General features: G+C 43.1%; 1 protein-coding gene across 1 annotated transcript in view; it reads left to right on the plus strand.

The window, feature by feature from the left end:
- Positions 1 to 7514: 7514 nt before the first annotated feature.
- The window catches only part of ube2d2 (ubiquitin-conjugating enzyme E2D 2 (UBC4/5 homolog, yeast)), a 38780-nt gene continuing 21673 nt past the window's right edge, over positions 7515 to 24621 (plus strand). Inside the window, exon 1 of the mRNA XM_055643091.1 lies at positions 7515 to 7712. Within this exon, the coding sequence (XP_055499066.1) occupies positions 7689 to 7712 (24 nt within the window). The 5' untranslated portion in view covers positions 7515 to 7688. The remainder of the gene's footprint in view (positions 7713 to 24621) is intronic.

Genomic DNA, 24621 nt, shown 5'->3' on the forward strand with positions numbered 1-24621 from the left:
GTTCCTAGAACTTATGAAATTCTAGAGCTTGGGATCTATGCTGTTGGAATCATGGCCACCAAAGCTGGAAGCGCAAAGAACCTGAATTTGAGCATCTCAGATATCTTGAGGTTGTAGGGATGGATCTGTTAGAGAAATGGAAGGTACAAGGCCAATAGATTTTCATTTGAAGAGTGGACGAACCAGGAGAATAGTGTGTCTGGAAGTACAGGGGTAATGGATATGCCAGCCCTGGGTCGAATTAAGATACCGGGCAGAGTTTTAGACCAGCTCGGGTTTGTGATGATTATATAGTGGGAGATGTTGAATGATATTTGAGAGACATAAATTAAGCTTCTGAAGCAGATTAGAATGGGGTGATTCCCTGGAGATGGAAATAGGGACCTTGGTGTTACCCAATTAAGGAACCATAAGTTCATAAGTTCAGCTCTTTGTTCAAGCTCGAATGCAATTGACTTGGTTAGGCATTCAGAAGAATCCTATGCAGGAATTTATCGAGCTCAGACTTGGAATAAAACCAGATTGGGTTGATTTCATCCAAGTGGTGAGAATAATATGATGACCAATGCACAAGCTTATGGATGTTTTCTTGACAAACAAAAAGCTTCTATGTGAATCAAGTGGTCTTCTGCTCAATCTTGTGCCAACTTGATTTCTGTGGGCAATATCTGCTTCCACGTTGCTTTCTTGGATTTTGAATAGCTTTTTGTGGACTTTGACAAGAAGTTACCTGTACAGCAGCTGTACTGGCATAGTTCAGCCCGAGCTATAGTTAGCTCTGGAACACAGGTCCTCAAATCATTACATTTAAAATCTCCGCATGCAACAAGATTTTTTTCCATATTTAATCCAGCCTAGATGTAATAAAGGCATTTAAATAATTGTTGTTATGTAATGACACATACTTTTTGGTTTCAGCTTGTATTGCATCTGCAGAGATTTATAAATAGAGATGGAACAAGAATAAATGGCGTTTAATTCATGGAACATGGGGCACTGAAAGATATGCTGGCTCCAGAATGGCCATGAGATGAGACAAACTGGTGAAGAACAGAAAAGAAATAGTAGCTGGAATGACTGAAAGGACATATAACGTATGTAAAATATATATCCTCTGATTAAAATTGATTGGGAATTGTTTGTCCACAGAAGACAGCAATGTTGAATCTCTGCTCTCGAACCCCAACTTGATTAACATCATTCTTCTATTTGTAATTTAGTGCAGTGGCCATCAAAACCCTAAATATCACCAGTTACACGGAAATTTGAAAAATTAACAATGTATTTCAGGCCCAAATCTTTGGGGCGGCACGGTGGTGCAGCGGTAGAGTTGCTACCTTACAGCACTTGTAGCACCTGAGACCTGGGTCTGATCCCGACTCTTAGTGCTGTCTGTTTGGAGTTTGTATGTTCTCCCCGTGACCTGCATGGGTTTCCTCCCACACTCCAAAGACGTACAGGTTTGGAGGTTAATTGGCTTGGGTACAAATTGTCCCTACGGTGTGCGTTGTGTTAATATAGGGTTGGTGTGGACTTGGTAGGCCAAACGGCCTGTTCCCATGCTGTATCTCTAAACTAAACAAAACTGTGTGTTTTGAGGGCCATTTTCAAGTTAAGTCAAAGACCCGTGTCCAAAATTTGTTTTTTGCGCTACCATATGTTTTCTGCGTCAGGCTGTTGTGTATGTAACAACAGCGTGTTTAGAAAATTGGAACAAGCATAAGCCATTCACTCCTTCAAAAGTGCCATTGTTCATAGCTGATCATCCAACAATATATACTTCACTTCCTACCCCATCCTTTGATATCTTTTGCAAAATTTATAGATTTTGTAAATATCTTCGACTACTCAAATTCACCTCTGTGGTAGTTAATTCTACAAGTTCAACACCATTCAAGAAATTTCCCCACCTCTGTCCTGTATCTCTTGCCCTGCAAGTCGAGATCTTGACCCAAGTCGAGATCTCCCTCCCCCACCACCCGAACCCAGCCAGGTGAAGCATCCTCCTCACATCTGGCTGACCTTTCAGAACCCAGTTTCTGTTTGATCCACTGACAATTTCTCAATTATACCTAGGCAATCTAATCACTCCACATAGGCCATACCATTCTAGGGGTTTGTCTGTAGACTTAAGGGCCTGTCCCACTTTCACAACCTAACTCATGACCTCTGCCGAGTTTGCCCTTGACTCGTACTCACAGCATGGTTGTCACGAGGTCGTAGCAGGCCGTGATGCTAGTTGTAGGTACTCGTGGCATCAAGTAGGTCGGGGCGTTTTTCTAGCCTGATGAAAAATGTCCACGAGTAAAAAAGGTCGTGAATTAGGTTGTGAAAGTGGGACAGGCCCTTAAATTGCTCTGGGATTGTCTCAAGACCGTGCAATTGTAGCAAGACAAGTCTATTTCCTGCAACAGCATATTTGATTTTAATGACTGCTATGTAAGAATATCCAAATCTCTCGAATCTAACACCATCTAAATAAAATAGCACTGTTAAGATATTACTGTCAAAGTAGATAACATTATTTGCCCACACTCCTTAGAATACATTCAAAATACTGCAACATACCTTCCAAACAAAGCCCTGATGGACAATGGCACAGGAGTCAATGGTAACTGTAAAGCCCTCAGAAACCCAGAGTACAACTGCTAAACTAAAACATCTAACTTGCTCCTTAAATTTTCAAATCACTGGTCGTCACTCTGCCCTTCCCTGGCCTTCTGAGCACTCCAATCATTGCATGAATTTTTCTGCTTGGTTCTACTCCACTGATCTTCCAGCCCAACTATCTGCACAATCCTCCCCCCACCAATCATCTTCCAAAGCTCTCCAGCATGACTTTCTTTCCAAAATCTACCTCTTTTCACTCGCAATACTGCACCTATGTTCTCTGATGTCCTTAATGGCAAGAGATTGTAAGTGGCTGATCTGTTCAACAGTTCCCGATGCCCTAGATCATGTGATCTATCGTTCCTGGGCCTTTTAGAGTTGCTGGAACAGTCTGGATAGAGATTAGGCTGGTTCTGGAATACCAGCTGGAATATAGTCAAGGCCCGTGGTCTATTTCTTAATCCAATTGCGTCACAACATCATGTGAAGCGAGATGAATGGGCCACAACAGGATGGTGCCTAAAACATAGCGACTCTTTGGTATGGACTCAGGGTGGTCTAGCATCCTGCTCTCTGTTACTTAGTATACTTGTGTATATTGCGATTTTAATTGGTTCTCAAATTGTTGCTTTTACAGCATTGTGAGAATATGGAGTCACACAATCACTTCCAAAAGGACGAAGGAATTAATGCAACTTTCTCCTTCTGCCACTGCCATTGACAATCATTCTTTAACACGTGGAAAAATAATGCACTGCAAAAGTCTAGTTCTTCCATGGTTGGATCCTTTATTCATATATTTATAAAATCATTAACATAACATTTTGGGGACACAATCTATTACTAGAAGGGTGCCACAAAGAATTATGTTTGGGCCTCAGCTGTTCAGTCCATATTAATGATTTGGATGAAGAGAGCAGGAAGATTTTACACATATTTCCTGGAGTTACAAAGCTCGAGTGCAGATGTGGGTCGCAGAGAATATGCAGAAGCCCCAGATTATGTGAAGGACCAAGGACATAGCATATGGGAGATAATGTAGAAAAGTGCAAGTTCATAAACTTTGGTAGAATAGAAAAGCAGATTTACTTTTAAATGAGTGTCTGAAAGGTGCTGATGTTCGTATGAACTTGGGTCCCTTGTACACAAAGTTAACGTAAATTGGCAGCAAGCAATTGGTGAGACATATGGGACATTAACTTTTATTATAATAGGATTTGAATAGAGGAATGGCGCCTTACAGCAAATACATTTTGTACCATATCCGGCACATTGTGGTCTCATCTCACAAGGACAACCAGTGAAAAGGTAGGACCTCGCAAGGGTAAAGGAGGGAATTTGTGCTTGAGTCAAAAGTTGTACTAGAGATACTACATTAGTACTTTGTTTTCACTGAGAAGGACATGGTAACATCAGGGTAAAGAATGCTAATATGCAAGGACACTATGAGAGTAAGGAGGAAGTGGTGTTGGGCTTTCGAAGAGCATGAAGGTGGGCAAATCCCCAAGGCTTGATGGGATCTATCCCAGTTTATTGTGATAGGCAAGAGAGGAGATTGCAACAGAGTTGATGAGAGAATGGACAATGAACCCCACATATGCTAAAGTAACTCAGCAAATCGGGCAGCATCTCTGGAGAAAACGAATAGGTGACGTTTTGGGCCTGGACCTTTCTACAGACTGATAGTAGTTGTTTGGAGGGGGAGAAACTAGAAACAAGGGAAAAAAAAGCAGAACAAATTGAGCCGGCAACAGATGATCTCAGGCAAACAGGTTCTCTGATAGGCCGACTGATGGCTAGAGACAGTGCGAGGCCAAGAAGGATTCATCATCGTGAACTGTGGAACAGGTTAGCAGACTATTAGTGGAGGAAGGAGGGGGTGGGTGGGAAGGGAGGTGTTTGTAGAAGTTACCTAAAATTGGAGAATTCAAGTCATACCACTGGGTTGTCAGCTACCCAAGCAAAATACGTGGTCAGCATGGGGAATGGGAGTTAGTGGTTAGAAACCGATTTTGGGAAGGCCAAGTCGCTATCCCCTACTCTCAATTCTTCCATTTCCATCAGATTGGCATCCAAGATGACGTTTACCATACGAGAACATCCGAGATGTCCGTTCTTTATCGAACCTGGTTTCTACCCGGCTGTCATGGATGGATCCCTCACCTTTGTTTCCTCTGTGTCCCAGTGTTCTGCTCGCTTCCTCTCTCCCACCACTAGTCACATCTTTCCAACTCCACCCCATTCCACCGTCTGCTCTCTCCTTGGTTCACTCATCCTATCCAACCAAAACCACCTCCTCCTCAGGGACTGTCCCCTGCAACCGTAGGAAATGTAATACCTGTCCTTATACCTCCTCTCTTGACTCCATCCAGGGACCCCGACAGTTCTTCTAAGTGAGACAGGGTTTCACATGCGCCTCGTCTACTGCACCTACTGAGCTACTGTACATTGGCTAGACAAAGAGTAGACAGCAATCATTTCGCTGAATGCTTGGTCCATCAAGACCCAATGGATCTCCTGGTTGCTAACCACTTTAACTCCTCTTCCCATATTGACTTTTCTCTCCTGGGCCTCCTCAATTGCAAGAGCAAGGCCACGTGCAAATTGGAGGAATATTATCTCATATTTCACTTGGGTGGCATACAACACAACAGTAGGAACGTTGATCCCCAATTTTAGGTAACTTCTACAAACACTTCTCTCTTCTTCCCACCCTTCCTCCACTAAAAGTTTGTAACCATTCCACAGATCGCAACAATGTATCAGTTACTCCAGTATTTTTCGTCTATACAGTATTATGCAAATTCACATTTCCATTAGATGAAATTAGTTAAAATTGCAGATTCTGGAGCCCCCCCTCCTCAAATTCTGGAAATACTCAACAAGTCAGCAGTGGAAAGCAAATATAAATATTCTATTATTTAGTATTTTGACACGACTGATACAACCACAAATATGTAGCCGAATAAGTGTCACCTTTGCCATTTTCAAAATAATGAAATATACACAGTGTATAACATAAGAATGGAAATATTCCTTCAGATGTATTTATATAGTCGCAGTTATAAAAGACTCATCTTACAGCACTTTGTAGCCAAATTAAGTCCTCACTGTTGTGACACTCGAAATGACACGCTGTAACAGAGAACACGTCCATTAGACTCTTGAAACCATAAGTATTTATCATAGTACTTCATTCAATAAAGTTGAGGACTTCGCTTTGCAAATCTAAAAGGGTGATGCGGGGATTAGTATGGTTAAAATGTCACGAAGAGCAATTTAAATCTCAAGAAACAAACTGCATTTGATCACGAAGCGGTGACGTCAGGTATTGCATGAAGGCGTTAACAATTATTTTTTGAAGGTAGACATTTCAGTCCAAAGATACTAGCGCTTCAGTCTGAAGAAGGGTCTCGACCCGAAACGTCACCCATTCCTTCTCTCCAGAGATGTTGCATGACTCGTTGAGTTATTCCAGAATTTTGTATCTACCTATTGAAACCAGCATCTACAGTTCTTTCTTAAACAATTATTTGTTTGATACGTCACCCATTGAAAAGATAACGGAATTAAAATGTAACGGAATTCTAACGGTCGACTGGTGGTACATGATAATCAAACCATTTCATAAAACTTTAAAAAAATCCCCCAAATGAAAAAAGGCAGAAGACAGAATCAGGAACAAATTAGTTACGTTGAATCTAACCTACTTGTAACTTTAATTATACTTACCATTCAAACGTACTTATACGGCAAACCCGGATAAAGCACATTAAACCTGGCTAAAGTCAAGCACAAATGCACCCCATTTCTATCGAAGTGCAAAGGTGCTCAACAACCATCAACTGTTAATCACAATATAGTTGAGACATCACTCTTATTACTTGGAGAGTTTTGGAAGTTCTGTCATGGCAACAAAGTGTAAATGTTACTGGTAACGTTTCGCTGAGATCGAGGGTTCCGATTCTGCTACAAGGAGACGCTCCGGCTGCTGCAAGCCGACTTTCCCCATAGTTGCCCGGCGACTATCCTCCTGCACAGGACCAAAGATCCTATAGCGGGGGCTCTTTGCACAGGACCGCTTCCCGTGAGCTGCTGCAAGTAGATGCTCGCCGGCGATGATCCGCCTGTCCTGGAGCTGCTGCATGGGGACGCTCCCAGAGATGATGATGTGCTGCCCGCTACCCAGACGTGCACAGTGACCATTCGCCCTGTCCTGGAGCTCCTGCAACTTGCAGTGCAAGGAGCCGCGCGGCGACCATCCACCTGCACAGGGCTGCTGCACGGCGACCATCCACCTGCACAGGACCGCTGCATGGAGCTGTTGCCCGGTGGTTGCTGCAAAGATCCGACCAACTTGCGGCGCGCGGGCTGCCCGGGTTACTGCACCTGCGCACTGGGCCGCGTCCCCTCGACATGTCGCGAGACCGCGCAGACAATCGAACCGAATCACTCACCGGTAACGATCCGCCGCTCACTTCCTTTCCGGAGACGGAGAGTCCCCACACTAACCCCACACTAACCCCCTACACAACACTAACCCCCCAATAACCCCCTACAACCCCCTACACCACACTAACCCCCCAACTACATTCTCAACGCCTGCATCTTGATAATTAAAAAAAACTATCACAAACAATAACAAAACTCAGCCGCACAGATCAAACAAAAAAAAAGGGGAGAGGGAGGAGGGTGCGATTGAGGAAGTGGCTGCATTGAGCAGCAGGGGATAGACACGAAATGCTGGCGTAACTCAGCGGGACAGGCAGCATCTCTGGAGAGGTGTGGATTCGGGTTTACATCCAGCAGCATCTGCAGCCGCTTCGCTTCCCACACACCGGGTGGGTACCCGGGCAGGGGGTTTACTTTCTCTCCCCCCTCCTCCCTGCGACGGGCGGAGCGCTACACGGGGACTACTTTCGGTCGGCCGGTCCCTTCCATTTTCTCGGCTTCTCCGAGCGGACTCGGCGGCTTTTCCGGGTTCGCCTTCAACCCTGTTATTGTGTGTGTGAGAGAGGGGGAGAAACCCGCAGCCACCAGCCCTGAACCCCGCACACACCATAAACACACACCACAACATGGCTCTGAAAAGAATCCACAAGGTAAGCGGCGCCTGGCCCAGCCACGCCCGGCCTGCCTGCCTGCCTGCCTTGTCTTGCATGCCCGCTCGCTCGCTCGCTCTCGCCTTTTCTCTCTTGTTTCCTCTTTCTTTTCCCAAAGCGCCCCGGTCTTCCCGGCGTAATTGTCACTCGATCCGTCCGCCATGGGCGACATTTGCTGCTGGGAGTGGGATATAGGGCCTCGGGCCTGCCAGCCAGTCGGCTGGCCTTCACCTTCCCTCCCAACCTACTTCCTTCCCCCCCTCCCTCCCTCCTCCCCCCTCCCTCTCTCCTCCCCCCCCTCTCTCCCTCCTCCCTCCTCCTCTCCCTCCTCCCCTCTCCCTCTCTCTCCACCTCCCTCTCTCCCTCTCCCCCCCCTCCCTCCTCCCTCCTCCCTCCCTCTCTCCCCCCCCCCCTCTCTCTCCTCCTCCCCTCCTCCCTCATCCCCTCTCTTCTCCCTCCTCCTCCCTCTCGCCTCCCTCTCTCCCTCCTCCCTCCTTTCCCCATCCCTCCTTTCCCCCCCACCCTCCTTTCCCTCCTTCCACCCTTTCCTCCCTCCCTCCTTCACTCCCTTCATTCCCTTCATCTTTCCCTTCCTTCTCCCTCCCTCACCTCTCTCCCTTCCTTCCCTCTCCCTCCATTCCAACCCCCTTCTCCAGCCCAGTAGTGGGAATGCTTAGGGAGGGCAAGTAATTTTATTAACAATTAATACTAACCCCCTTTCCTCCACCTCGTTCAACATACCTCCACCCCACCCCATGGTCGGGTCTGCCAGCCCGCCTTCTTTGTCTCCCACTTCTCCAGCCCTACTGTGGTAGTGGAGTCAGGGAGGATGAGTGATTAAAAAAACAAACTAACTCCATTCCTCTTCATCCTCCTCATTCAGCAGATCCTTCACACCACCCCATGGTTGGCTGGTGGGTGGGTCGCAGTGGGGTAATGGGAACAGCTGTGCCTCTGCTCCTTGATGGGAGGAAGGAGGATGTCCCAGGCCCAGCACCATTGGCAAATGTCACGGTGCTGTCCGGAGCCGTTGACCTAGGCCTTGGTGCCTGTGGGAGATGACTGGGCCTTGGCGAATAGCTGCGAACCGGAGAGAGGGGACCTGTCCGTGCCCCTCTCGGACTCACGGTTGGTGTAACACTCATAGATACATAGAAAATAGGTGTAGGAGTAGGCTGTTCGGCCCTTCGAGCCAACACTGCCATTCAATGTGATCATGCCTTCTCCCCATATCCCTTGATTCCACTAGCCCTAAGAGCTCTAACTCTTTTGAATGTGTCTAGTGAATTGGCCAGAGAACACTCGCTGTGGGAGTTTCCATATGCGGGGATTGTTTCTCTCCAAATCTGTCAGTTTCAAACAAATTCAAAATCGATCTACATTCTTCCTGTCTCACTGGCGAGTGAGACCTGGAGAAAATGTGTCATCCTTTAAAGTTTTTTTTTAAATGCGACGTTGGATAATGATTCCTTCAATTGTTGATTTCGGTGGAGATCTAGACAACCGGCTTGAATTGCAAGTCAAATCCAGGCTTTAATGTTTGCGTTCTTATCATTGGAAGAATTGAAAAAACAGTGACCCATTTCATGTTGTAAGTTTATTTTTATTCTGCATTTTAACCAGCATGTTTCCATTGGAATATTGTCTGCCAGATAGTTCAGATGGTAACCATGGCCTGATAAAAGGCCTTGGATTGGATTGTGCTTGAACCTAACATTTGGAAATTACTTGAGGGTTTTTTTTTAATGTAATGGCAGAAATTTCAATTATTTTTGACAAAAGAAAGTACATGTATATTAAGATGGTAGAGAAAAATGCTGGAGAAACTCAGCAGGTGAGGCAGCATCTTTGGAGCGAAGGAAGGAAATGGGCGACGTTTAGGGTTGAGACCCTTCTTGAGACTAATTAAGATGATCTGTCTTGGTTTGAGTTATTAAGTTTGTTTCAAGCAACATTTTTTCATTATAACTTACTCCTGCCTCTTGATCTGCTTATCATTTGCTTGGACATTTTGTTTGATAATATTTGGGAATGACTTGCATTAATGTCGGAATGAAAATTTAAAATGCCTGTTTTATGTTACCTTTTTCCCCTACTGGTTAAATGCTTTGCCTGGGATTTTGAGTCTTGATTTTGTTCCCTTTTCAAGATGGATTAAAACTGGTTGATCCAGGCAAATTGATGAACTGTTGTTTTTGTCGTGATACTTGTCACTTGATAACCAAGATCCATTGAACTAATGCTTTTTTCCCCTTTCATCTAATCCTCCAATGGTTTGCCCTCCATGTTCTTTACTACTGCTTTTGCAATAACCAGATTTCTCTTAATCTCTTTTTCATCCTTCATTTGGTGGTTATTCTATCAGTTGACAAGGAACCCTGAAATTTCCTCCAGAGGTGCTCTACCTCTCCTCCTCAGAAAGCTTTTATTTCCACTGATTGCAAGGTCAAATATTAATATTTTTAGAACATTTAAAGTGTGAATTCCAGTCTTTCCTGGCTTGTTATTTGGCAAGAGCAGGCAAATTTGAACAGTCATGCAGAAGTCTTATACCTTCCTCACTTTAGAATAAACTGCACCAGCTAATTTGATGCAGTTGGAATTGTGTGTACAATTTCCATCACCCATGAGGAGGCAGACATAATTTTGAAAAGGTGTGGTGAAAGGCAGCGGGGATCCGTTTAGACATCCAGGTGTCCATGAAATATATACTTTAATACTTGATGTGAACTATTCACGGTGGTAAATATACGGATATCGCTGTCAACTGAGATAGTGGACTGTTTTTATACCAGTTGAATAAGTGTCAGAAAATGTAGGGGTTATCGTTCCCAACCACCAAACTAAACAAATCACTCTGGTCTTTTCTAATTCCAATCATTCTAGCTCTCTCAACTTAATTATTTTAGTGAGTACCCATAATTCAGAAAATGCAGGAATTATAAGTGCAGGTTTTAAAATGATGAAATGTCATTAATTTAGGTTTGCTGTCATATTTTGTTTCCCAGTTTTGTTTTGGACCTAAAATTCTCATCCTTTTTGATCTGCATTTTGTTGTATCCATAAGGTCATTTACACCTCCAAAACATCCTTGCTCTTTAAAAAAAAAACCCCAAAAACACCCTTAATGCCAGTGTATTGCAGAACTTGGCTGCACTAGGCTCCAAGTTTCGCAATATTGGTTCAATTATTTTCTGTTTCTGTGGAGGGTAGTAAATGTATGGAGTGGTCTACCAAGTAATGTCTTTCTTGCACTCTTACCATCTTCTCCTCTTTATTGATCAATTGGACTTCTTCCCTCAGTCAACTTTTGAATGGATGCGACTGATGTGTTTTGGGCGAAGGCTAACATGTTTATCAGTATTTCTCTGTAGCCTTTGGGATGTTGTTTTGAACAGATGCCGTATTTTTAATTGCTGCAGTATTAGATTAAATACCTTTGTATTGCAAATCAATCAAATAATTCATATTTTTTGCCGGACAATCATAGAGCAATATGAGTGCATATAGTTTTCAGAACATTCTGCAAAGTTGCCAATATTGCATCCTTGGATTGCTCCTTTCAACTTTTATGAACACTAAGATATGGTGCATATTCTACTCGATACTAATCTATGTCCTTGTAAGTGAATTATAGAACTTCTGACACGGAAGGAATCTCTGATGCAATATTTCAGTGGATTTGGTGTAGTTGACGTAGGAATGGATATTTCCTTGCCAAAAAAATTAATGAGCCTTGAATTTGAAAATGTATCTACTTTGAGGATCTTGTACCAGCTACGGTAGCAATGAAGTTGGCCATATATCTATCACAATTCAATTCATACTTTCCCCTTGCTTCCCCACTTGTGACAGACTTTCAAGTATATAGATTTTCAATTTGAGATGATCTCTTCATTCCAGCCAGTCTTGTCCTTTTGTAATGTTTGTGCTCAATTCTGACATAGTTTTTAATACAAAAAAACAAATCCTTTCTATCCACTATTAAGCCTCACGACCTGATTGGGTTTGGGTCTGTTGTACGCACTGATTAGAAAGATGAGTTTGGGTCAATACCTTCTGTGGTGGCCGAACTCAGCACCACAATAAGATCAGGACGATCTGCTTGGACGTCAGCTGCATCCTTGCATAATATTTTGTTAAAATATTTATTATCAAACAAAATTGATAACATTTCAGATGTATGGCAGTGGTCATGTGTGGGAAATTATATGTATTCAGGCTGGGTTTGGATCAGCCCTAGTTGGATTTTAATTTTCTTCCTAAGCAGACCACTATTGTGGAGTTGTGTACATTCCAAGGAATGTTTACAAATTCAAATTGTATCAAGCAAATGAGGCTTGTTAGTTTCTGCTGGAATGTGCTTATTGTCTATTGTAGAAAGATGACTTCAATTTAAGGGATTATTCCATGTATGTTTTTTAAATACATTTTTCAAACATAATTGTTTCGCTTTCACTCTATTGGTCTTTTAATATTTTGGATTTGGTCCTGAAAGAAGGGGAAAGTGATCAAGCTTTCTTTCAATGAATGGTAAACATCAAGAAGTGTGGAAATACTATTAGTCTTGGTGTAACCAAAATTAACAACTTTCAATGCTTCCTGCTCGGGGCTTGAGTATCATGCTGAAGGAGGCATCAGAGGGCAAAAGCCATTTGTGACACAGTAACCGAACCCAATTCATTGGGTAAGAGTTCATATTGACTTCTAATTTCTCCAATGATATTTAAGGTGATTTTGTTAACCAAAATGGTCAGGAGGAGAACATGGGGGTTGTCATAAATTTAATGATATTGGCCTGTCGTTCAGCTTTCAATTTCTATTGGGCATCAATCGTGGGCCACAGCCATCAAACAGGCTGTGCATCTTGAGGAATTTCCAGATAGACAACCAGGAAATATACCACTAAATCAGTGAAATACATATTACGTATATTTTTTTCCATTTTGAAAAAGCAGTTGAACTTGCGTTCTGTGTTTGGTTGGAAGGAATGTTCCACAAGGTTATCAGGACATGAGACAAGAACGTTTCACTGGAATAATTGTGTAAATTTACGGTTTTACAGTCTCACTTATATCCTGTGCTACCCGAGTCCATGTTGTGTCTTTGAATTGCCTCTTAAGTTAACTGTCCCCAACAGCAGTGTGGTTGAAGGGCTGGTGGAAAGGGGGTGGGGTCGTGGGTGGAGAAATATGGCAAAACAGTTTAAGATCACCTGCTGTCGCTTTGTCATGAGCATTGTGAATAATAACAAATGCCATACCTGTGTGTTCATAAAAAATTAGGTCAGACATAATGTGTAAATGGTGACCCACTACTGAAAATTGCAAGAATGGTCACCTGAGAGGGAGCAGGCAGTCACTGATGGCAGCCTCTGGACTTCATTGAACAACACAGTTCCAGGAGCTGATAGCGTCCATGCCATAGCCTAAAGAAAACAACATTCTACCCGCAGTTAAGATCATTTTAACAACCCGTTTCTTTTAACTTAGAGTGTGTTTAAACTCAAAATGAAGAACAAAAAGTTAAAAATAAAATTTAACTAAACACATCAATTAATAAGCATAATGCTGAGAATCACTGGACTCCATTGTCAAAGCAAACTGAAAGCATATCCTGCATTTCATTGCGCACACGTAAATCTCACATGGACTTCATTTTCTTCACGTGGACAAGGTGCTGGTAAATGTAGATGCTGGATTGTTTCATCTACACTGGGAATGGGTCATCTGCAGGGTTCATGCTCTTTGCCTGGAATCTTTCCTGTGAGCTATGGCTCAAAATTGACATCAAACACAGACTTGACTTGCATGAGTTCAACCCTTATTTGAGTAGTCTGAGATAACTTTTTTTGTTTGAGATGTACCAGGCACATGAATATTAACAGCTGGTAGGGAGGTTGTTGTGGCAGTAACGTTCAGTTTTCTTGAATTGCTGTACAATTGGGGCTTTAATTTTCCTCTTTGGAAGAAATGGATATTGTGGTTAATTGCCAACTATGTTTAGTTTTGAACTTCCAGTCAAATTGGTAATGGCAGCAAATGATGCCTGAAAAATGGTCTTTTGGCCAGAATTATTTAACTTGCCAATTTATCTTAAAATTGCCCATTCACCACTGATACATATCATGTCCAAAGTGAGCAGTCCCTATCCATAAGCCTCATTCCGATGTCCACTTTTTTAAAAGCAAAATACTTGCTTACTAACACTGGCAATTATTTTGTTTTAAATGAGAAACAAATTGTTCACATTTTGTTTTTATTAATTAGAGTTCAAGGTTCGCATACAAGATGTATGGCAGTATGACGATGTGGAATTTTTTAATACTTCATGGGATGAGTAAATCATGCATTTGCCTGATATCTGAAATGCTAGTAAATAGTAATTCTACCCATGTATAATTGTTACATACATACATTTGAGCTATTTAGTAATTTAGCTTTATAATTGTACTATTTCTAATAATCAACTTTGGCAATAGAAAACAAACATTTTAGATTCATTGTTTAAGAAAGAACTGCAGATGCTGGAAAAATCAAAGGTAGACAAAAATGCTGGAGAAACTCAGCAGGTGAGGCAGCATCGATGGAGCAAAGGAATAGGTGACGTTTCGGGTCGAGATCCTTCTTCAGACTGATGTGAGGGGGGGGGGGGACAGGAAGAAGAAAGGAAGAGGCAAAGGCTGTGGGAGAGCTGGGGAGGGGAAAGAGGGAGAAAGCAAGTACCTGAAATTGGAGAAGTCAGTGTTCATACCGCTGGGGTGTAAACTACCCAAGTGAAATATGAGGTGCTGCTCCTCCAATTTGCAGTGGGACTCGCTCTGGCCATGGAAGAGGCCCAGGACAGAAAGGTTGGATTCGGAATGGGAGACGGAGTTGAAGTTGGATCCATTGTTTAACTTTGTTACACAAGTATGTAGGGTTGCCATTAAATCCTGTAATATTTGCACCCTTGCTGAAAGTCTAATCCTCCATGGTCTGTACTAGAGTTTTAATACCACAGTACCAATGTGGCAGGAGATTGTGTCCAATAATTACTGCAATAAGACCATAAGTAATAGGAACCAGAACAGTTCCTTCAGACTCCCAAACTATCTGCCCATAAGTAGAATCGTGGCTTACTGTAATTCTTCAGAATCCTTAATCTGAAATGATATCATAGGGCATGTTTCTGCGCTGTATAACTTTGTCACAACTCATCCATACCAACCAAGATACCCATTTAATATAGTTTCACTTGCCCCTTTACTCGTGCCTTTAAAGCTTCGATTCTGGCCTCTCTCATAAGAAGTATCCCCTCAGCATTTAAATGCCAACTCTCTAAATCTTTTGTTCCAGGAAAAATTAAACATACTTCCAAACTTTAATGAATGGCGTCGGAACTTGTTTAACCTTGTGGGGCGATCCTTCCATATCTGAGGGCGTCCAAGTTAAATTTCATTGGAGACAGTGAAGATACCTTTCCATTAATAGGAAGATCACAGTTCGCGCTATTCTAGATGTGAGATCACTAGTTTCTTTACAGTTGCAGCAAGCATTTGCCGATTTTATACTTCTGCCCCCTTAAAATAATAGCAACGTTTCCTTGTTACCTGCAGTACGTGCACCTTTTTATGTGTTTCATGCACAAGAAGCCCAAAATCACTTGTGGAATGCAAATTTCTGAAATTTTTAATCTAAATAATATTTGATTCTTTTGTACTTCCAAAATGAACTTCATATTTTTCCACATTTTGCTTCATTGCTCCAATGTCACTCTGTAAAGTGTTTGTTTCAGGGCACCTTGGTGTGCCGCCCAATTTTCTGTCATCCTGTTCCCCAAAACTTTTTTCCCCGCCCTCATTGTTAAAAGCGGATGTTCACTTGGATCTCTGAAAGGAACGTATATTCCAATACAATACAATATTTATTGGCATTTGAGCCTCAGTGAGGCTCAAGCAAAATTCCGTTTCCACAGCCATACAAACAAAGACAATTTCCTACAGACATACACATAATTTAATTCACACAAACATCCATCACAGTGAACCCACTGTGATGGAAGGCAAAGTCTTTTCTCTCCCCTGTTCTCCATGTCCCTCCTGATGTCCAAGCCCCAGGCGGGCGATGATAAGTCCCACGGCCATTTTAAGCCATGCCAGGTGATTTACGGCTCCGCTCCCGGTCTAAAAGTCACAATGTTGGGGGCCCCGGCAGGTGCTGGAATGTCCCACGGCCATGAAGCAGCGCCGGGCAATGTACGGCCCCGCTCCGGGTCGTTCCAACCTCGCGACACGGGCTGGAGAAGTTGCGTTACGGGAGCTCCGGGAAGCGGTCTCCTCAACCGGACCCGCGAGCTCCCGATGTCCCGACAGTCCACCGGACCTGCGGCTGCGTTGCTGGAGCCTCTGAGCCCCAGTAGTCGAGTCGCAGCAGCGAATCACCACCGCTCCCCACGCTCCGAGGCCGGCCAGCCCCACGATGGTGAGTAGTCCTCAGCTCCGCAGTCTCCCGAGCCCCTGGGTCATTCAGGTTGGAGGCCGCTCCACGGTGCTAGGCCCCAACGACAACGGAGACCCGACAGGGAAAAGGTTGGGTCTCCCGGACAGGGAAGAGATTTTAAACGGTTTCCCCCTTTCCCCCGCCCCCCATATATACACATTTAAAACCAGTATTAAAAAACACCAACGCTACATTTAACTAGACACAAAATTAAAAAAAGACAGACAGGCTGTAGGGGTCGCTGCAACTTGTGAGTCGCGCCGTTTCTGTTTAAGAAGGAACTGCAGATGCTGGAAAATCGAAGGTAGACAAAAGTGCTGGAGAAACTCAGCGGGTGCAGCAGCATCTATGGAGCGATGGAAATGGGCAACGTTTCGGGCCGAAACCCTACTTCAGACCGATGTAGGGTGGGGAAAAGAAAGAAAAAAGGAAGAGGAGGAGCCCAAGGGCTGAGGGAGAGCTGAGAAGGGGAGGAGACGGCAAGGGCTACTGGAAATTGGAGAATTCAATGTTTGTGCCGCTAGGGTGCAGACTGCCCAAGCGGAATATGAGGTGCTGCTTCTCCAATATCCGGTGGTGCTCTCTCTGGCCATGGAGGAGGCCCAGGACAGAGAGGTCGGATTCGGAATGGGAGGGGGAGTTGAAGTGCTGAGCCACCGGGAGATCAGGTTGGTTAATGAGGACCGAGGCAAGGTGTTCGGCAAAACGAGTGCCAAGCCTGCGCTTGGTCTCACCGATGTAGATCAGCTGACATCTAGAGCAGCGGTTGCAATATATGAGGTTGGAGGAGATGCAGGTGAACCTCTGTCGCACCTGGAATGACTGCTTGGGTCCTTGAATGTAGTCGAGGGGGGAGGTAAAGCGACAAGTGTAGCATCTATTGTGGTTGCAAGGGATAGTGCCCGGGGAGGGGGTGGTGCGGGAGGGAAGGAAGAATTGACCAGGGAGTTACGGAGGGAGCGGTCTTTGCGGAAAGCAGACGGGGGAGATGTGAAGATGTGGCGAGTGGTGGGGTCACGTTGGAGATGGCGAAAATGACGGAGAACTATTTGTTGTATGTGACGGTTAGTGGGGTGAAAGGTAAGGACTAGGACTCTGCCCTTGTTACGAGTGGGGGGGATGGGGAGAGAGAGCAGCGTTACAGGGTATTGAAGAGACCCTGATGGGAGCCTCATCTATAGTAGGGGAGGGGAACCCCCGTTCCCTGAAGAATGAGGACATTTCCGATGCCCTGGTGTGAAACGCCTCATCCTGGGAGCAGATGCGGCGTAGACGGAGGAATTGGGAGTAGGGGATGGAGATCTTACAGGAAGCAGGGTGGGAAGAAGAGTAGTCAAGATATCCATGGGAGTCAGTGGGTTTATAGTGGATGTCGGTCAGAAGTCTATCACCTGCGATGGAGATAGTGAGGTCAAGAAATGGTAGGGAAGTGTCGGAAATGGTCCAGGTGTATTTGAGTGCCGGATGGAAGTTAGTGGTGAAGCGGATGAAGTCAGTCAGTTGTGTGTGGATGCAGGAGGTAGCACCAAAGTAATCGTCGATGTAGCGGAGGTAGAGGTCGGGGATGGGGTCCTGGTACGCCTCGAACAAGGATTGTTCGATGTACCCGACAGAGGCAGGCATAGCTGGGGCCCATGCGCGTGCCCATAGCTATGCCTTGTATTTGGAGGAAATGGGAAGAGTCAAGCGAGGTTATTGAGGGTAAGGACCAACTCCGCTAGAGTATCAGTGGACGGGTATAGGTTGCTTCTCCGGCCAAGGAAGAACCGGTGGGCTTTGAGACCATCCTGGTGGGGGGGATGGAGGTGTAGAGTGACTGGACGTCCATGGTGAAGATGAGGGGATGGGGGCCTAGAGAATGGAATGCCCGGAGACGGCGGAGAGTGTCTGAGGTGTCTTGAACATAGGTTAGGAGGGATTTAACCAGGGGGGATAGGATGGAGTCATGGTATGTGGAAATATGTTCGGTAGGGCACGAACAGGCAGAGACAGTGGGTCTACCAGGACAGTCGGGTTTGTGGATTTTGGGGAGAAGGTAAAATCGGGCCGTGCGGGGCTGGGGAACGATGAGTTTGGAGGCTCGGGGGGGGAGGGGGGAGGGGGGAGGAGGCCGGCAGGAGGCCGGGAGCCGGAGTGGATGAAGTCAGTGATGGTGCTAGAGATAGTGGCCTTCCTTTCTATTTTGCCGTTAGTTGATTTTCTTGATTTTCTTTTGCCCTTTGCGATACATTCAGAATCCAACAGTCTTCAGATCCACCAACAGCTCTGTCTCTTCCAACTTAAATATTCTTGAACTTCCTTGGTTCCATTGTTGATTCGTCCATCTCTTCGGAACCTTTCCACACTAGGATACGTTTTTGCTAAGTGCAATGAATTATCTCCTTAAATGTCTGCCACTGCTTACCTGACATTTTTTGTGCCAATCTTTTGATTCATTTCAAGTTCATCTATGATCACTGCTACGTAGGAGGTCCACTGATGTAATTTATTAAACCTCTCCTTCCCTATTACTTTGAAATTAGCTTGTTTTCTCGGTCTAGCCACAGGATATTGCTTTAAGAAGCTATCTGTAGAGCACTGAATTTGTTCTCATAGTTTCCCTTTCCAATGTAATTATCTAATCATGACGTTCAGTCTCATAATTATTGCACTGTTCTTGCATTTTTGTTGATTCTTGCATTTCCTACATTTCTTGGATGTCTACGCACTACTCTTACCAGGGCTGCATTTCCTTTACTGTTTTTAACTTCATCCAAGTGACGATTGTGTCTCTTGCAAATATATCTTTTTCTTTTAAGACTTACCTTGTTTCCCGTTCCTTAAAGTCAATATTAAGTTCCTAGTTTTAATCCCTTGTAACCATGTCTTAATTATTATCAGATCGTACCCATGCACTTCTATTTATGCTTCAGTCATCTACCTTATTGCAAATGCTTTGTGCATTAATTTCTATATTACCACATTGATCATCTAGTTGTCATCTTGGTGTTGTTTATGGGAGCTTTCTGTGTAAATTGGCTGTTTCCTACTGACATAATTACAGGCTTCAATTTTTGTTTTAAAAAAAAAGACTTGGATCATCTGAAGTTGTGAAGTGCCGTATAAATCAACTTTCCAATTTTGCTCTAATGACAGTGCAGCTAAGAATCTTTGTTTCTGACCCTGTGTCTCGAAATGTGGCCTCTATCTCAGTAATATTTAATGCTGTTGGTTTGGATCTCATTGACCTTTGGGATGTTAAATGATTTTTATGTAATATAGGTTACCAGCAATTTGACTAGTTTGGGTGACTAGTTCATGAATGTTCTTTGTTAAATGGCATATAGTATGTTCTTTTTAGGTGAGTGTTATATTAGGTGCAACTTTTACCATGAATCAGCACTTTGTTTGTGCTTTCCAAAATAGTCTGGGACCCTTCTAATTGTCATTTTAGTTGATCCTGCACATTTGTCTTGCTCTGGAACTAGCCAAGCTGAGCTGTTTCAAAACAGTTGCAATTATGTCATCAACATGACTATTAGCTATTTCTTGGGTATATTCTATCCACAAAAAGCAAGACATCTGGCAAATTACTGCCTAATCAGTCGATTGTTTTTTATCAAAAGATATGGAAGGTATTGTTGATAATTGTGTCTCGTGGCACTTGCATGTATCCCGTTTGGGAATACCAGGACTACGTGATTCCTGATCCCAAGCATGGAATGAAAAGCTGTTAAATTTATGAAATGAGAAACTGCTCTTGGCATTACGGAAACATTTGATTGAGTGTGGCACCAAGGAATCGTGAAGGATTTTAAGTCATACGTCAGGGAGAAATACATTCCAGTCAGTGGAATCAAAACTTGCACACATTGGGATTTGTTAATTACCCACCCTTGGGACATTATTGCAAGAAGTTCTTCTGAGCAATGTTTTGGGCCCAATCTGCTGTGTTAACGATGCCCAAGTTTCCTGCCATCACATGGTCAGAATGGGATATTTTCTGAATGTCAGTTTTTGATTTTGGTAACCCATCCATAGTAAATGTAGTTCATGCCTTCTTGACCCAGCAAGACCCAGAAAATCTGCAGGCACAGGTTATAAAGTGGCAATTGGTGTTTATTCAACCAACTTTCTTCCCTCCCCTAACCTGATCTCATAAGGGTGGCCCAATGGTGCAGTAGTTAGTGTGTGGTGCGACACACCATAGAAACACGTCTTTGAGTTTAGACGTTTTTTTTTATTATCAGTTTCCTCCAAATGCTCTTGTTTCCTCTTGCTGTTTGATAATTTGCCTATATATCTTCCTTGGGAAGGCAAGAGGGGAGTTGGGGGGAAATATTTGAATTGGGGAAGCAGACTGATGGAGTACTCTGAGATCCAGCCCAGACTTGATGGGCCAAATGGCTGCCTAGGTTGTTATTGCTCAGAGGTCAGTGCAGCCAGCCACTAATATTTGGTAACAGAAGCAGGATAGAAGTCAGGTGCACTTGGAGAAGTAGTGTGTTGGGATATGGTCATTGGATGAATGCAGCTACAGTTGCATTCAAGCCTTGAGACCATTCAAAGGAAAACAACCCATTGGATTAGTGCTTCATCCACTGCCCTAAACATATATTCTTTCTATATATCATTGGCAATGTGGTTGCAAAATGCAGTCCCTTGCCTGGCAACTCTGACAGCATCTCCTAAATCTTTGACCTCTATCATCAAGTAAGAGCAGCAGACACATGAGAGGAACACCACTGGCTGCAAATTGTCAAAGCTGCCTGCAATTATGAGTTGGAAAGGTAAAATTCCTTTGTTTTGTAGTCAGCAGAACACATTAAATTATGCAATTTCTGATCACTTTTTGTTTAAATGTTTGAGCGGCACTGTGACGCAGTGGTGGAGTTGCTGCCTTACCGCGTCAGAGACCTACGTCCAATCCTGACCTTGGATGCTGCCTGTATGCAGTTTGTACATTCTCACTGTGAACGTATGGGGTTTTCTCCGGGTGTTCAGGTTTCCTCCCACATTTCAAAGACATGCAGGTGTGTAGGTTAATTGGCTTCCTTAAATCAGTGTACGGGTGATCGCTGTTGACATTGATTAGATGGTTCTGGATCTGGTTCCATGCTGTATCTAAACTAAACCGGCTATTTTTTGCCTGTCATCCTTTTTTTTTCTCTCTTCGATTGCCCTGCCTGACTAGCCCACATAGGGGACAGGCAATACATGGACTGCCATGTCACCACCTCCTCAACTGCAATAAGTACCAATGATGCCAACATAGATGGAAATAAATACAATTTGTACAGTAGCTAATGTGGGATAATACAGGTTGGCAGGAGACCGGTATATAGAATTGACCAAGTCCAATTGTCCCACAAAGTTTGTGAATTAATTTACAGGAGGAGAACTTCAAAAGCTATTAAATAGTATATAATTTGTCACTTGTTTTTGATGTTTTGCAGTTAAGCAATTATAAATGATAGAATCTGAAATCTAATAGAACATTGAACAAGTGTTGTGTGCGTATATCACATACCGAGCTATTTGCAGTGCATGGTCAACAGAGATTGTGTCATCTGAACTCTAAAGTTTCTCAAAACCCTGCATGTACAACTGAAGTCCCTTGCGTTCAGTGTTTGATATCAGCTCTTTAATGTCTCGAGATTAAAGATTGCCTACAGAGGAACTCTTTCAACTGAAGGAGATCTTAAGGCATATGCAAAGCAGAGAGTGATTGTGCGAAATGAAGGGAAACAATCTGCAGAAAAGCTGCTCGCACGTGAAAGCCAGATGACAATCGTTACGAAAATATCTCGCTACTTCCTGACATGTTTGTTTTTAAATTGTAACTGCTGTGGAGGTAGAAGGAAGCTGTTCAGCTAACAAGTAGAACCCTTTTAAAATACTGCAAATTTCAGTAATTGCATTTTTGCTGAATTTCTTTAGAAAAATAAATGCCTCTGTCTTTAGAAAATGGGATGTGGGGATGAAATAGCTGTACGTCCAGACATAATTTACAGCAAATCCAACCAACTTGCAGTGTGGGAAGGAACTACAGATGCTGGTTTACACCGAAGATAGACACAAAATGTTGGAATAACTTACGAGGGACAGGCAACATCTCTGGAGAAAGGAATGGGTGACTTCTTCAGACTGAAGAAGGGTCTCGACCCAAAAGTCACCCATTCCTGCTCTCCAGAGATGCTGCCTGTCCTGCTGAGTTACTCTAGCATTTTGTGTCTTATCAACTTGCAGCGAATCTCTTAATCTAGCAAGCTCGAAACTTTAATGCTAGAACAGAGTAGAGAATGGTGGCATTCAAATAACTGCATACAACCAATGTTTTTATGAGTGGCAGCTTCTTCCAGCTTGCCCCTGGGTGTAGTTTCCTGAAAGCAACCAAGCCTTCATCAAATGATCTTAGACTGTCACTTAGTAGATACTCTCCTAAAAGACTTCGGCAGCAGGAGAGTCCCCACCCCCAGATTTGTCAGCTGTTAGATAAACTGTTTTTCAGATTGCAGCTGCTGTGCCGCACAACTCCTAATGGGGAAACTGAGTGTGGAATGGTTCAGTTCACTGTCCTGGACTTGGCATGAAGCTTCTCCAAACCCAGTAATACCAAGTGAACATTTCTCCTCCTTTGTGGCTTTAAATCAAAATGAAATTAAATAATTTTACCTACCTTTTTGGTAGTATGAAGGCTAACAGCTTCATAGAAATACCCAGGGGACTATTATTGTTGCAAAATGCTAGGTACAAATATCTTGGCATAAGTGTAATAAAATCCGGTTCATCGGTGACTAAGATGAAACTATTTGCTGTGATTATCACTAATATGACATGTCTTAAAAAAAATTCAGGTCAGTTTCATAAAACCTGTCGTTGGTGTTCACCCAACAATTTGTCCTTAAGTTGACTTTATCTAAATTCATCTCTAGGATGCGTGCAGCAAATAAATATTGTGCCTTCCATCATTTGGCTGTCCAAGTACACTAAACTATATCACCTCCTGTTTTCTTTATGACTAGAAAAGCCTATGACTATTATCATTTATGAAAGTAACAGACAGCCACAGGATATGGTTCCAAGGTATTTACCGATGTGTAGTCACCATGTTTGACAGGAGATATATATCTCTACTTTTAGCAAGTGGAAACTGTGTCACTGTTTGCCACTTGGAAGGTTTTGACCTTCGTTTATCTAACTTTTCAAACATTCTTGTCACACCTGAACTCTGGTTTTGAACATTTCCTATTTGTTTAGTGGAGCAAAAGAAAGACTGGCCTAAGATATAATGCTAATTAATTTTGAGCACAAACAGCAACTCTGAAATTTCATTATTCAAGCCATTTTAATTTTCAATTGTCTTTTGGGGCAAGAAAAAAACAAAATTAGAATTGTGCAAGTACTATGTATGGTATACCCATCTGTACTGTTTAAATGTGAACAGGTTGGGGCAGTCGTGGCCAGATTTAAAAGTGCAATGCAGGAACAAATAACTAAAATGGAATTTGCTGTTGAGAACTCAGTTCAAATCCATAGTTTCTCAAATAATTGTTCTCATAGCATGTGATAGAAATGCTGTGATTTTAATTGGGGGGAAATATGGCCTTATTTAATCATATGTAGAAAAGAAAACTTCACAAACAAAGATTAAGTGGAAGTGTAATAGAAATGTTCAAATTTTTAAACTTATCAAAATCCTTCAACGCAATTTGGATAGATTTGAGGTATTTTTCTGAACGAAGGAAGGGTTAAAAAATGTTAATCCTGCAAGTTTCTGCAATGCTAGTATCGGAGACAACTTGACATGTTCGTGATTATTGTTCTGTAAAGAAGATTGCAAAGGAGGTGGGTGAATCCTGCTCTTGAATACATTAAAATTAAAAACAATGATAAAACATTCAGCATAGCAGCCAATCTTTGATGAGAGATAGTTAATGTAAGGAGTTACTAACTGTTCATGTGCATTTTTTTCTAACTTCATATTTGAGTGTATCCAGGTAACGCGAGTTCTCGAATGCAAGTGTCCCCATTTCAACAGCATTGATCCCTCCCAGGCCGTGTACCAGCTAGATTGAGGAGACTGCCCTTTATTTCATCTAAATGTCAGCTGTTCTGCAGTTTTTTTTTCTTGTTATACAGGCGAATCCCATTTTGTTGTATTAAGGATGTTTGTGCTGTAGTGTTAATTAGTGGAGAGACCAAGTTTATTCGCATTACACATTTCACTATGCCAATTGGTGTATGTGACTAATAAAGAACCTTTGAACCTTTGACGTGGAATCATTGAGTTCAACTTCCTACTGATAGCCTGAGCCGTAGTTGATAAATGCCACTGACAGCATAGCCAAACTTGCAACCATGGTGTCAACAATACTGCATATAATATAATGTGTGAATCTGGCATACTTTGTTCAAAAGCTTTCTGGTTCAGTTTTGAACATGGAAAC

This window comes from Leucoraja erinacea, chromosome 11 (assembly GCF_028641065.1).
Source record: "Leucoraja erinacea ecotype New England chromosome 11, Leri_hhj_1, whole genome shotgun sequence".
Classification (NCBI taxonomy): Eukaryota; Metazoa; Chordata; class Chondrichthyes; order Rajiformes; family Rajidae; genus Leucoraja; species Leucoraja erinaceus.